At 42.3% G+C, this 15235-nt stretch overlaps 1 protein-coding gene across 1 annotated transcript in view; it reads left to right on the top strand.

Annotated features, from left to right (window-relative positions):
* The window catches only part of LOC307225922 (V-type proton ATPase subunit S1-like), a gene marked incomplete at its 3' end in the record, with an annotated part of 46970 nt that overhangs the window by 19175 nt on the left and 12560 nt on the right, over nt 1–15235 (top strand). The window contains exons 5-6 of the mRNA XM_079994325.1: nt 1457–1497; nt 2421–2506. Coding sequence (XP_079850451.1) covers nt 1457–1497; nt 2421–2506 — 127 coding nt within the window. The remainder of the gene's footprint in view (nt 1–1456; nt 1498–2420; nt 2507–15235) is intronic.

Genomic DNA, 15235 nt, shown 5'->3' with positions numbered 1-15235 from the left:
GTTGTCAATAGTCACATTACGTAAAGTCATTCAATGGAGGCATAAATTATTGAGTCTGACAAGGATCTGATTATCTGTCTTATCCAATACCAGCTTGTTCTTCTGTCAGTTTACCCATCGTTGGATTTGTTTTTTAATCAGCTTTTCCTTACTCAACAGCAAATTACCCTGAAAACATTAGATCTCTTAGGAAGGCAATCATTGTTAATAACAAATCTAAGTTTTAAGGGGCCAGCCTAAACACAACACATTCATTGTTTTTCCCCATGGAAAATTTTATTAATTTTTTAAACAATAAAACAAAAATTGCAAGGCAACCATTTCATCAAAAACAAGAAATCTGGTATTAACATTTACATCCAGTTTATGTAATTTATGGGTTGTGCAACTCTTTCTACAATATGTTATCCATAAGAGTTATCAATGTACATATCCTCTCCACAGGCTTTATTGAGATAAGGGGGGAGAAAAAGACCCCCCCCCTTATTAACATATGCAAAAAAGGGAAGCCATATGTTGCCAAAATTGCCATTTTTTGTTATCCCTTTCCATACCCTCCAACATAAAACAAAGGAAAATCGGGGTGCGCTTTTTGGGGGGCTGTGCTCCTGTGTAAGTTGTGATTTTTTGAGAATGCACCTCCACCAATTGCTCACATGTCGGGGCTGAGTTCTCGTGGGAGCCAGGTGACTTGTGTGAGAGCACGCCCCAGACCCCAAAATAGGCATCTTGGAGAGCTGTGCTTTAACAGGAGACAAAACAAGACATCCCAGGATCCAATCAGAAGCCAGGATGGCTCCTGTAATTCCAGGGTGTCAAAGTGCAACAGTTGAGGGGCATACCTTTCATAGCTCTTCTATGTCACAATGTGGCATGAGGGAAAAGGTTAGCCGCTCTTCCCAATGCCATGGTCCCAATCTGGATAATCCCCTCCCCTCACTAAATAGCCTTGGGACCGTGATGTTGGGGGGCAGGGGTCATTAACCCTTTATCTCTCCCCACTGTCCAGTTCCCATTTTGTATTCTCCATTTTGCAATCTCTACCCAAGACAACTGGCATCTTTCGGAATTAAATTCAACCGCTGATTGAATATTAGATTTCCAGCCCTGGAGTTATCCTTGCATTCTATATGTGATCTGATTTTGCAGCCCGACCCTCTTTCTGGAATACTGTTCCCTTACTGAGTCCCCTGGATGCTTCAGTTTGGAACATGCCCTGTCTAGGAAAGCTAAAATCCTTAATTAATTTTTTTTTTTAAAAAAAAAAAACACCCCCAGAGCTACCGGTAAGTTGTCCAGTTGTTATATTTCTGTGCTGTTCTTTTTTATTTCCTGTGTTTTCATTTTCATTCAAATCATTAGTAGTATTGTTGTTTCAACTGCAAGTGGTAGGCCATGTCAGTATTCTTCCCCTTCCAACATTTTCATTTTCTTTCTTTCTATGTTTCCCATGTAGGACGAATGACCTATCCACTCGAAAGGAGCTCCTGGAAAATGGTAAGTGAAACAATCCACAAGTGATCCAGGTTGTTATTAACAATTAAGCATGAAAGATCAGCATTCAGGGGGGAAAGAGGCTTTCATGCATATTCCCTTGCTAGAGAAGGAATAACGTGTACAAAGTGAACAGAGATCTAGTTGCAGTGGATCCACTGTGATCCACACCTACTCTGTGGATATGTGTCCCATAGCTGTCAATGTTTCCCTTTTTTACAGGGAAATTCCCTTATTCTGAATAGGATTCCATGCAGGAAAAGGGAAAAGTTGACAGCTATGATGTGTCCTCAGATACCATGGTTCTTATAAAAATCCACTAAGTTCTTCTTGGGGTCATATGCCAGTTGAGTTCAATAATAAGCAATTGTACTTTTATTTAATTAATTAGTACATCAATATCTCCATCATAGAGCTCAAGGCATGAAACATTACAGTTTCCAAAAATTCATGGTCAATAGTCAGTGATGTCAGAAGTTGTAGACCAACAACATATGGAGGAATACAGATCTCCTCTTGTTGTAAAGGAATTTTTAAACCACTTCATGTGTTATCACCCCAGTTCACATGTCAACCAGATTCATATCTTAGCAAAAAATTGAGCTGCCTGAATAGTATTTGGGCATTGCTGGTGGTCTGCCTACTTAATCTAATCTTTCCCTCACTTCAACTTACTTTTTAATAACTTTCAATAGTCACTAACCCTCTGGACCTTTTCTGAAACATTGTTTTGATCGGGGAAACTTAGATGTCTTACTTTGCTTTTGTGATTTGTCAAGTACATTGTTTAACGGTTAATATTTCAATATAAATGAGCACGGACACTTCTTTACTACCTGAGAATTGTTGCCTTCCAAGATATCGTAGCAATTTTGGGTGAACTTAATGACATTGTTAAGCAGTTATAATAAATTTTATGTCTACAGACAAAATAATCGGAGAATATACTAAGTCTTTGCAGCAACAAGGAATTGAGTCTGTGGCCATTTATACAGCAAGGCGACCTTCAAAGGTGAGTACTTTCCAGAGCCCAGAGTCCTCAAATGTTTGTCATGTGGTAAGATAGCAGATATAGTGTTTGATTTTCCCCATTTCACAAGTGTTGTGTTCGCTGTATATTATTTTGCTCAGCAAATGGGGTGAGACTCTGTGCTTAAAGTCAAAGCAACCTAGGCTTCTAGCAAGAAACTTAGAATATGAATGTTACTAACAACGATGAACACTTTAAATATAGCACTAATGTTCTGCCATAAGGATTAGGCAACTGTTATGTTTTGGGTGAAGGGACAGTCCCCATGTCATAACTTCAAACAAGATACAAGATTTGGTAAGAAAAATGAAATAAGATGGGTTATGTTTTTACACTGGTAGGGTTATTGGCCACTGGAGTGCTCTCAGACAGAAAAACAGATGGCTTCTGATGTGCGCACACAGCTGTGTGGAAACAGGAGCCGCTCGTTCATTTAAATATTGTGGAGACAACCATTCACTCATTGCCGTATTGTAATGCGACATTTTATGAAGTTAATTGGTTAGGCCAAGGCTGGGCTCCCTGATGGATATCCTCCCATCCTTCTTTACCATTGATGATGATGAGAGGTGAAGTTCAACAACACTCGGAGGACCAAAGATCCCTCAGCCTTGAGCTGGGCCCTGATCCTGCAGAGTTTCCTGTGCTCATTATAATATGCAGAATTCATGGATTTAGCAACTTTCTCTCACCCCCTGTTTTTCACTTGTCCTTCTGCAAACCTGAAGGTTTCCCGAAGCCTGCTGGTACCTCCATTTTGTACATAGATGGTGCTGTTTTGTTTTTCTACATAAGGATACAGACTCAGAGTGAATTAACAATTCGTCTACAGCAGCATTCTCCAACCCAGTGCCCTCCAAATGTTGGATTACAACTCCTATCAGCCCTAGCCAACATGGCCAGGGGTCAAGGATGATGGGAATTGGCGTCCAATAAAACTTTGGAGTCCATCAGGTTGGTGAACTTCAAAACCTGCAATGGATAATCCAAAGTAACACACAGTACAGTGGTACCTCGGGTTACATACGCTTCAGGTTACATACGCTTCAGGTTACAGACTCTGCTAACCCAGAAATAGTACCTCAGATTAAGAACTTTGCTTCAGGATGAGAACAGAAATCGTGCTCCGGCAGCACAGCAGCAGCAGGAGGCCCCATTAGCTAAAGTGGTGCTTCAGGTTAAGAACAGTTTCAGGTTAAGAACGGACCTCCGGAACGAATTAAGTACTTAACCCGAGGTACCACTGTATCTGGTTCCAGAGACCTAGTAGTCTCTTAGCAGAAATCTCTCAAAAAAGGTTGGTGGTCCTTAATTTAAGTGATACTGCAATGGACGGAAACCAGAACCTTCATTCATAATCCATTACTGATGTACATATTTTATTTCCCCTTCCGATGAAGGCATTGTTCAGTGCCTGAAGAATTGGAAACGCAAAATTAAACTTCAAGTCTTTGGTTAAGTGATCTTTACTGAGCATCACAGACCTCACAAATTTTATGTGCAGCTGAGGTCAAGATGGGCATGAATCGTCTGATTCGTGGGTCAAAGATAATGGATTAATTCCAGAGTAACAGAGTAGCATCATGGAGAGCTGGTGAGGTGACTCTCTGTAGGCTCTTTGAATATACTGCAAAGAGTTCTGCAGGCATATATCTGCTGCTGGTGATATTTTCCCCAGTAGTGTGATATGAAGGTGGCGCTGTGGGTTAAACCACAGAGCCTAGGACTTGCCAATCAGAAGGTCGGCGGTCTGAATCCCCACAATGGGGTGAGCTCAGTCCCTGCTCCTGCCAACCTAGCAGTTCAAAAGCACTTCAAAGTGCAAGTAGATAAATAGGTACCACTCCGACGGGAAGGTAAACGGTGTTTCCGTGTGCTGCTCTGCCAGAAGCGGCTTAGTCATGCTGGCCACATGACTCGGAAGCTGTACACCGCCTCCTTTGGCCAATAAAGTGAGATGAGCGCCGCAACTCCAGAGTCGGCCATGACTGGACCTAACGGTCAGGGGTCCCTTTACCTTTACCTTTAGTGTGATATGAGACACCCGAACAGAGCATTCTGAGGGTTGATTGAAGGGAGGGCAGAAGTGGCCTTCAATCCACGGGGTTTAAAGCTTCTTCATCCCTCCAACAGGCCCCAAGATTGGGCTTATCACCTACATCAACTTGTAGCTGTCATAGTTAATTTATTAGCTTCAGTGGGTGTGAAATTTTAAAAATGAGATCTTATGGGGCAAATAAGAAAATCCCCACTTCCCATCCTGGTTAGCATGACAGCCAATCTGCCACTTCCCTTTCCTATGTACCCCTTTGGTTTATTCTGCTGATCAGTACAATTTAGTTCTCATTCAAAGGTGGGTGGGGAAGCCCCATTGATTTCAGTGGGAACTATGCGCTTACAATCCTAAGCATGTCTGCTAAAAAGTAAGTCTTATTTAATTCAGTGGGGCTCATGCCCAAACAGGTGGGGTTAGGATTTCAGCCTTAGTTTGGCTCCAACAGATGCAAGGGTAATTCATCTACTGTTATTTTCAAAGCATTATAAGTACTGGAGGGGGGAAAATGAATGCACGGAAGACAGACGAAAGGGAACAAGGCATCCCATCCATCCCCCAGCTTTTTTTCTGTTTTCCTCTCCATTTGAGCACTGCTTTACATTAAGAAACTAAATTTTAACTTGTAGCTGTAGACAATATACTTAATTATTTCCCAGCTGGGTCAGCCAGAATCCTACATGCAAAACAAAACAGAGTTTAAAATAATTACAGCAGAACTGCTTCAAGCTGGCTGAAGCTAGCTGTGCGTTACTCTGGGGAAAGCAAACATCAGTTTGACTAGATAGTAGACGGAACGGCGCAGAGACTGTGAAATATGCTTGTTAGTAGTGTCTTGTTATTCATTCTGTGTGATAGTCCTATACTTGGTAAAAGGAAGAGCACTAGTTTCTGCACTTGAATTTTGTTGTTTGTTTTTCTGAAACAGCATCTCTTTTGATTTTGATAGTACCTTGGTTTTCTTACAGTGATAAAGGGGGATTTTATACCCATTATGCCACCGTACTCTTATGAAGGTTAGAGACAAAATGTACACAAATGGGTAGGCCAGCAATGACATTTGTTCTCATTTCCTAGCATGACACCCGAAAAAAATCCAGAGCGGATACTAAATTGGGGAATTTGTCACTATAGCAAGGAGAAGGTTAGAGACAAGGTCTGCTTCCAGATGAGGGGCTCTTAATTGTAAGCTACACACAGGATTGCAATAGACTTTCAACACTTTCTCCAGGAGTGGGGAATCTTTTTCAGCTCGAGGTCCACATTTTGTTCCCCGACAGGAAACGTGGACAGGAAAATGAATGTAAATTGGAGCAGTAGGCTAGTTTGTTGTTGTTTAGTCATTTAGTCGTGTCCGACACTTCGTGACCCCATGGACCAGAGCACGCCAGGCACTTCTGTCTTCCACTGCCTCCCGCAGTTTGGTCAAACTCATGCTGGTAGCTTCGAGAACACTATCCAACCATCTCGTCCTCTGTCGTCCCCTTCTCCTTGTGCCCTCAATCTTTCCCAACATCGGGGACTTTTCCAGCTAGTTTTACACATACTCAAACAGCCCTCTCTGTCCAGGGCTGCCTTCGGATGTCTTCTAAGGTAAAGGTAAAGGTAGCCCTGCCCATACGGGCCAGTCTTGACAGACTCTGGGGTTGTGCGCCCATCTCACTCAAGAGGCCGGGGGCCAGCGCTGTCCGGAGACACTTCCGGGTCACATGGCCAGCGTGACAAAGCTGCATCTGGCGAGCCAGCGCAGCACACGGAAACGCCGTTTACCTTCCACCAGTAAGTGGTCCCTATTTATCTACCCGGGGGTGCTTTCGAACTGCTAGGTTGGCAGGCGCTGGGACCGAGCAGCGGGAGCGCACCCCGCCGCGGGGATTCGAACCGCCGACCTTTCGATCGGCAAGCCCTAGGTGCTGAGGCTTTTACCCACAGCGCCACCCGCGTCCCATAGCTTGGATGTCTTCTAAAGGTTGTATAATTATAGTGGTACTTCTGGTTGCGAACGGGATCCATTCTGGAGGCCCGTTCACAACATGAAAGGAATGCAACCCGCGTCTGTGCACGCGCGGGTCGCGATTCACCGCTTCTGCACATGCACGTGGCATCATTTTGCGTGTCTGCGCATGCACGTGGCGAAACCTGGAAGTAACCCTTTCCGGTACTTCCAGGTCGCCGCGGGACGCAACCTGAAAAAACATGAAGCAAACGTAACAAGAGGTATGACTGTACTTATCTCCTTGGCTCGGGGGTCGCATAAGTCCGTACGCTCCAACATTTCTCCCATGATAATAGGGATGTCCTTAGCAAAATTGGAACATTCGGGGATCAAATCAGAAACTGGGACGGCTTCTGTAAATCTTGGAAAAATAGGGACACTTGGAGGGTCTTTAAGAAGCTTTGTCAGAGTTCAAGGACATATTTAAACCAGGCAAAGTCACTCAGGGAGATGCAAAACAGGGCTTCTGATTAGCGTAGCAGAGACAGGAATATGGTCTGAGGACCAGAGTCCAGAAGTCCAGACACAGAGGGCTGGAGGGCCACATCTGGCCCCTGGATCGGAGGTTCCCAATCCCTGGTGTACATCCCACTATGTTCTGTCCACACCAATGGGTGTGATTTAGGCTGTATTCTTTGAAAGCACTATGAAACCACTTCAATCAGCCATGCCTTTGCCCAAATAATCATGAGAGCTGTAGCTTGTTAAGGGTGCTGAGGCTTGTTAGGAGACCCCTATTCTCCTCATGGAGCCCCATTTCCCAGAGTTCCCTGGGAACAGGGATTGGTTGCTGAGCCACTCTAGGAATTGTAGCTTGGTGGGCGGGGGGAGAAGGGTGTCCCAAGAACTCTCCGCACCCCTAACAGATGACAAACCCAGGGTTCTTTGTGGGACTGATTATAGTGGTATCATAGTGCTTTCAGTGAATGGTGTGACTCTGACCTTAGTTGCTTTGAAACTCAGCACACTATAGTCATTGCTGTGGGTGGCATTTTATGACACCCCATCACAGATAGGAGTTGTAATTCAGCAGCATCTGGGAGGTCAAAGTTTCCCCACACCTGATGTACACCTGACACACATACAGTCATACAGGTGCAGAGTTTGATCACAGAATCTACTGAACTTAATAATAATTTTATTATTTATACCCCGCTCATCTGGCTGGGTTTCTTCAGCCACTGTGGACGGCTTCTAGCACATAAAAACATAATAAAACATCCAACATTAAAAATTTCCCAATACAAAAAGGTTGAAGAAGACTGGAAGAAATTTAGGATTTATCTACAAAAACACTGTAATTTGGTTGAATGTTAAGAAGGATGCCAGATCATAAACAATCGAGCACCACTAAATTAGATGTAATCTGGATGATAAATGAGATTGAGGGAAATATAAACTTTTTGGAGAATTATTAGACTAAATTAAATGAATGAGACTTAAGAATCTAAACAAGTTGATAAATTGCTGGAAATAGTTTTACAATGATGCAAGTGGGAGCGGGAGACGCGAGGGAGTCCAAATAAGCTTTGAAAATATGTTATGATACATGTCATATTGTTTATTATTTTTGCATTTTTGTATTTAAAAAATCTCAATAAATATTTATTAAAAAATAATAATAAAAAAAATTCCCAATACGGGGCTGCCTTCTGATGTCTTCTAAAAATAGTGTAGTTCTTTATCTCCTTGACATCTGCTGGGAGGGCGTTCCACAGGGTAGGCGCCACTGTTGAGAAGGCCCTCTGCCTGGTTCCCTGTAACTTCACTTCTCACTGTGAGGGAACTGCCAGAAGACCCTTGGAACTGGACCTCAGTGTCCGAGCTGAATGATGGTGGTGGAGACACGCCTTCAGGTATACTAGGACGAGGGCTGAAAAGGTCAGCAGGAACTATCTGAATTGTGCTCGGAAACGTACTAGGAGCCAGTGAAGATCCTTTAGGACCAGTGTTATATGGTCCTGGCAGTCACTGCTAGTTACCAGTCTAGCTGACACATTCTGGATTAGTTGTAGTTTCCGGGCCACCTTCAAAGGACATTTGCACATTGCAGTAGTGCAAGCGGGAGATAACCAGAGCATGCACCACTTTGACGAAACAGCCTGCGGGCAGGCTGGTAGAAAGCTTCCGTGGTACTGATAGACAGCTTCTGTGGACACAGAGTTGACCTGTGCCTCCCTGGACAGCTCTGGGTCTAAAATGACTCCCAGGTTGCGTACCTGGTCCTTTAGGGGCACAGTTACCCCATCAGGATCAAGGAGTCCCCCATACCTGTCCCCCAAAACAGTATTTCTATCTTGTCAAATTCAACCTCAATCCATTGGGGGCTGGGGCTGCCATTGTGATTCCACTCCATCTGAATGTACATGGTTGTCTGAACCAGGTTGCAAGGTATTCCTGAAAGAATAGTATGTGGTTGTTTGGCCAGGTCCTGCTCATAGTAAGCATGCAGAACAAGAAAAACCCAGACTGGAATGCCTCCGGATTCCAGTATTGAAAAGAAAATGATGGCATTGCCTCATGACGCATGGTGGAACAAAACTTTAAGCACTGCAGCCAGGCGCTGAAAGGGCATCAGTATTGTGAGGTTTTCACAATATTAAATAACAATTCGATCACCTGTAGGCAAAGATGACATTCTCACAATGCAAAATTGCTTGGAAAAGTCATCATGCTTTCTGCACGCCAAGATTAAAATCTTGAGCACGCTGGCTCATGAACAGGCCTCGTTGGAGGCAGCAGAACTTCCTTCTGCGTAAACAAGCTTAGACTCAGGTCACCAAAGTTGTTAACACAAACCATGCTCCCCCCACAAAAAAACCCCCAGGGAAAAAAGCATGAGCTTTCCCTCAATACCACACAAAATTCTGTTTTCAAGGAAGTGATGAGAGGCACTATGCGTAGGCATGGGTGAAAGGATGTACTTCCCAGATCCCCCACCTGAGAAAAGTCACACTCATTTATTACTGCAGCAGTTATTTTTTGCAGCTTTACACAGTTGCAAAGCATGTACAAGCCATGGCGTTAGCCAGAGAGGCCTCTAATGATTTGTTACCGGCTGTGATCAAAGTCATCCATGAATGTGAACGAGTGCATTTTTCAGAAGAAGCACATTTCCTGAAAGTTTCATTTCATCTTTGCGAAAAGTCAAAGAGCCCATTCCAGTTTCAACAAGTTAAGCTGAATCCTGTTTTGAAAATACGGTGCCTGCTGTGCACTTGTAAATGCAACCACTGCCTCAATTTTCTCTACTTTCTTCTTGTGAATAGGCTGTAATCTAAGGCTCGCCAGCATCCTCCTGGCTCGTTGATCCATACAGACTGCTGCAATTTCATTTCCTTGTGGCTCAAGTCCTCTGCTTTTATGGATGTGCGCTCTCACCTAAATGCTGATTCCTATACATTGCCACGCCAACCATGTCTTTCCATGCAACAATCTTTTTCTAAAAGGGTATCTTCCGCAGAATCTGGAGTTTTTAAGGCTGCATATTGTTAGCTTTAAGACCATACGTACATTTTTTTGAAGGGAGATATCAATCTTTAATTATTATTTTCTTTCATATTTCAAATGCTCTTCAGGTTCAGCGTGTTGATTTTAACGGTACAAAGAGGTAGCTTGTAGGAATAATAAGACAAACTTTGCATTCTGTTTGGCTAAGCAAAAGGAAATTGCAAGTAACTACCTGGAAGACATATACCTCTCTCTGTTTTAGCTGTTCAGTCCCCAGTTCGCTCACCACAGTAAGCCACAGTTAACTTATCTGGAATATTTTGCTTCTTTCCACTGGTGCAAGGAGGAAACAAAACTGATCCCTGGATTAGTCTTATATCCAAAACCACTGGTTTTGATTTGTTTCACTTTAACCAACAACAATCAGTTACAAGCCCAAAACAAGTCTTGGCTCCAGATCATGGTTTGTTGAGAGAACAGCAAACCATGATTCCTGAATCAGACACAATGCTAAGCCACTTTGTTTCTTCCCACCTCTAATGGGAAGGAGCCAGTTGCACATGACTGGCTTATGCAGTATAAGTAGGGATTGGTGAATAGGTCAGTATCTCCCTGTTTCTCCTTTTTCTAACCTTCACTTCTCCACGTTTCTGTATCAGCTTGCAGTTTTTGTTTTGGAAGGAAAAAGATCTCATGAACATTCACCAGCATTTTCGTGTGAATTTCTCCTACTGTACTTGAATCTGCATGTGATTTTCCTGACTATACACATTTTTGCAAACCTATCTCCTCTAAATACATATTGCCTTTTTGTATGCTATTTTTAACTACTACATGTGTTTATGTACACACTTTACCATAGCATATGCGCTTTTCCACACACTACTTGACTGGAGAACAGCATTACAAAATTCAGATAAGTGTTTCACATTCGGATAATAATTTTGAAGGGTATATGTGTGTTTTGAATTGCAAATGGTTTCAGAAAATGCAGACTTGGTAAGTTTACCTTTAAATATTTCTTCCCCAACTCTAATGTGTTGACATGCCCTCATGTTCAGAAATCACCATATATAAATTCTCAGCCAATATCCCTCCTTATTTCCACTTCCAGCCTTTCTCATTTCCCAAGCTGTTCTTGTATTGGCAATGTTTATTTTTTACAGAGATTTTTAAAAAGTCCTTTCAAATACAATGCTTGGCAGAGGCATTCTTTTAACAAATTTAGTGCTATATTTCATTTTCTGGTTACCTATTAATTCAACTATCCACCTATAACCCCCAGACAATGTCATGGGGGCACATGTCTAGTAGTGCATGGCAGTTCTCGGTTTTCTGCATATATTTCAAAGACATTAACTCCCATCCCCTAGTTTTTGCTTTCAGCTAGCTAGTAGCATCCAATAATTATATACAGAGAGATGAGTAGGTATTAACATCAGTTTTCATGGAACTAAGTCAGAGACTTTTTTTCCTCACACGCTTTTGTTGCCCATATTTTTCACTCTTGTGCAGAGCTGCCAGTGGGCCTGAAAAGACATGTCTTTTTGTGAACTGTTTTGAAAGGTTTTGTAACGTATAAATCTCCAATTGTCATTCCATTTATTCTGACAATCTCCAGTGCTTTGAAAGATAGGCTACATATAATTTGGCCATCTTTAACTATGCCCTCTCTCAATTTTAATATCCCACTTAAGGTGTTATAACTGTTGCCCCTTTATCAAAACTCAAGGAACCACTAAAAAGAAAGAAAGATATAAACTACGCAATAAAATGGTCCCTCTTGTTCATTTTTGCATTTATTGCCCACTCTGTGAATATTGTGCCTTCATTAACCCTCAGAATAGAAGCCAGAAAATAGTGTATCATCAATTCCTGTATCATCATGATTTCATCTGATCTCAACAGCAAAGAAAAAGATAGCACCAAGAATGCATAGCCATTGATTTAACATGTGATGAAATAAAAGAATCTCCCTCCACATGTCTTAAAGGACAAAATGCTCTAAAGGGATGTAGCATTTAAAATGAAGGCTTCATAGTAGGGGTAGGAGACAAATCCAGTTCGGTTTGCATTTAGAGGTGAGCCTACAAAATTCACACTTTCTGTAACGAGACACAAAGCACAATCCTTCAACATTTTCGCTTCCATGAACTTTGCAGTTCCTTTTTCCAGCCTAGTAATGTGTACAAAATCCCACTAGGGTAAACTGTTGAGATTTCTATTCCACCTTAAGGAGCAGACGTGTAGAACTGTTGCGTGTCACATGTCTGTTTACATTCCAGCACAGCTTGCTGGGAACTTCCATTGTGTGTATAGCTTTTCCTTTTCCTGGTCTTTCTGAGAAGACGAAGAGAGAGATGACATGTTTCTTTGTCCTGATTTATGATTAATAAATCTGTAGTTATAGTATGCTTTCACAAGCCTCACACCTATTTTGTGTGTGCAGTTCGATCTGCTGATAGTGTGCCCTGGCTTTGAAGCCCAGGTCACTGATTTATGTTGGAGCAGAGGCCGATGGGTCTTCGCAGCAGACAGCTAGAAGGAGATGGCCCAGCTGGCCTCCTAGCCCTCTGCATGTTGACATAAACATGTATATATTAATAAAAAGGGCATATAGTTAGGGAACTTGTTTTGTAAAAATGTGTATATCGGGGGGGGGTGCACTATAATGCTGGCAATTTTTCCTGAGGAATAATAATAATTTAAAAATTGCAAACAGATGTGGAAGTGAATTTAGGATTAGAAAAAAGAAGCCGAGAGAAACTTAAGTCAACAAAGTAACCCATGCCTACTTCGTAGCATTTCAGAGGGTTGCATGAAATCAAATTCTTTTTCTTACTTTTGCAAAATAATGCTAATCATCCTCACTAGTTGTCAAATGGGACTTCAGTATTGAGATGCATTGGGTTCACCTGCCTATGAAGAAAGCAGAGGTAGGTTTATAGACAGAGAGAGCACCCCTCCCCAGATCTGCAGGTAAATCCTAGCTTTTCTTTTCTTTCTTTCTTTCTTTCTTTCTTTCTTTCTTTCTTTCTTTCTACCTGCTCCCAAAACTATTTGAGGACAAGTGATGCATATGGAGCTCAGGCAGCAGTGGAAAAAAAATTCCCAAAATGACTGCATTTCATTTCTGTATATTGCAGCCACAGGAAGGCTCCATCAGGACCATAGTGTATGGGTTAAGCCTTTCCTTCCCTGTGACCATAACGACTAAAATGATTGCCTCTCAAAGTTATTATTCCCTTCCCCCAGAAATGTTTGCTCCTAAATTTGCTGATGATAACTCATGTCTGAGCAGCAGCAGCAGCATATTGTGGCTTTCAAATGGTGGTAGTAGTTTTTGTGCAACAGCTGGGTTGTTCTAGAAGAGCCATTGCATACTGCAGCTACAGGGAACTGAATCTGACTAGAGCCTTCGCTCCTCCACTCCCTTGAGTCGGGTTTGACCTACCCACCTGTCTATCACCTGAGGTCACCATGACACCTATTTGTTTTTGCATAGCACTGTGCACAGAAGTCCGGATGATCGGCTGATAGTTGATCATATATGATCATATACATGAGATATCTGAAGGCAGCCCTGTTTAGGGAAGCTATTAATGTTTGATGGACTATTGTATTTTAATATTCTTTTGGGAGCCGCCCAGAGTGGCTGGGGAAACCCAGCCAGATGGGCGGGGTATAAATAATAAATTATTTATTTATTTATTAGATGTTAAGTGTAGGGCAGGTGTTTGTGGCATGGCCAAAATGGCCTCTCGGGAGTAATCATAAAGTTTACCAGATCTATGTGCATTGGTGTCCTCCTCTTCTGAAGAAGCATGATAAAAACTGCAGCCATGCTATGTTGTGCAGCTTAAATTCTGCTAACTTCAGTGAGCAGCTTGTGTGTGGGGTTCCAGCCAGCACCTCTAGTTAATCAAAAGTTTGTAATCAAATAGCACAAATCAAAAAGAAGATTAAGCCCTGATTATTGTCATACTGTGCTTTGAAAATAAGTTTCAGTCTACCATTGTCTGCCTTGTTTTTGTGAAATCAAAATTACTGATTGCCAGCACAGCAGTAATGAAGATGGCAAAGAAGTACCGCTTATGTGTTACCCTGCGAAATGATGATTTTCCTAGTTTGACATAGTGAAAAACATGCAGAACTGCGTCTGGAACCTCTAGTTTGGGTACCTAATTATCACATGCACTGACAGCGATTCAGCAATGACCTGAACAGAGCTGCCATCTTCTCCAGTTGCTTGAGGGGGCCCAACATGACATCCTGACATCATGCTCGTGATGTCATGTGATGTCACAAGGAGCCAAGGAGCAGAACTGAACACCCACTGAACATTGAGGGGGTCCAGCCCCCTGAAAAAACATGAGGGGAGGGCATGAGCGAAAGATTCCCAGAGCAATCCTATATAGATTTAGTCAGGTGTCAATCTCACCAAGTGCAACTGGGAAATGTATGCAGGATTGCAGCCTTAGAAAGGAAGGGGATAAATAAAAACAAGACTTGGAGTCTGAATGGTGCAGCTAGACTTTTCCCATAGAGAGGTGCCAGGTACATTCTGCTTTAGGCAGCAAAATTCCTTGAGCGGGCACTATTTTATCTGGATAGGTTCAAATAGGAAGAAACAGGCATCTCGGTATTGCATATCCAGTTGGAGTGGCCACATAAACACTAAACTCTCTCCCTGACTTCCAATCAAACACACACACACACACACACACACACACACACACACTATAGGACGTTGTGCTAAGTATTGTGAACATCACTTTCACAAGATGAATTCCTCTATCATCCTCTCTGCTGCAGCCAATCAGAAAATTTAAGGAGAAAAAGTTTGTGTAGGGATGCAAAACACTTGGATTTGGCAGGAAAGTGCCCTTAGCAGAAATAGCCAAGAATTTAATCTCCTGCTTATTGATACTTCCTGCATAATCCGCACAGCTTTCACTTTTTCGAACGATTTGTTCCCTTAGGTTATACCTGTGTTCAAAGAAAAGTTGTGTTAAAACTTGCTCTCATTTTCTTATCTGGGTAGCTATTTAACCAGACTCTTCGTACTCAGCCAGGATTACTCAGTGCTAGCTATTGCAGAAATTTAAATATGCATCATATACATTCACACATTTGCCAGGGATCTTATTTTAATCTGGTTACGTGGCTACTCACTTCACTTTTGCATGCCATATAATTCAATAAGAAGAAG

This window comes from Podarcis cretensis, assembly GCF_951804945.1.
Source record: "Podarcis cretensis genome assembly, chromosome: 10".
In the NCBI taxonomy this organism is placed as follows: domain Eukaryota; kingdom Metazoa; phylum Chordata; class Lepidosauria; order Squamata; family Lacertidae; genus Podarcis; species Podarcis cretensis.
Note: the sequence above shows the minus strand (reverse complement) of the source record. Positions and strands in the feature narration are given on the sequence as shown.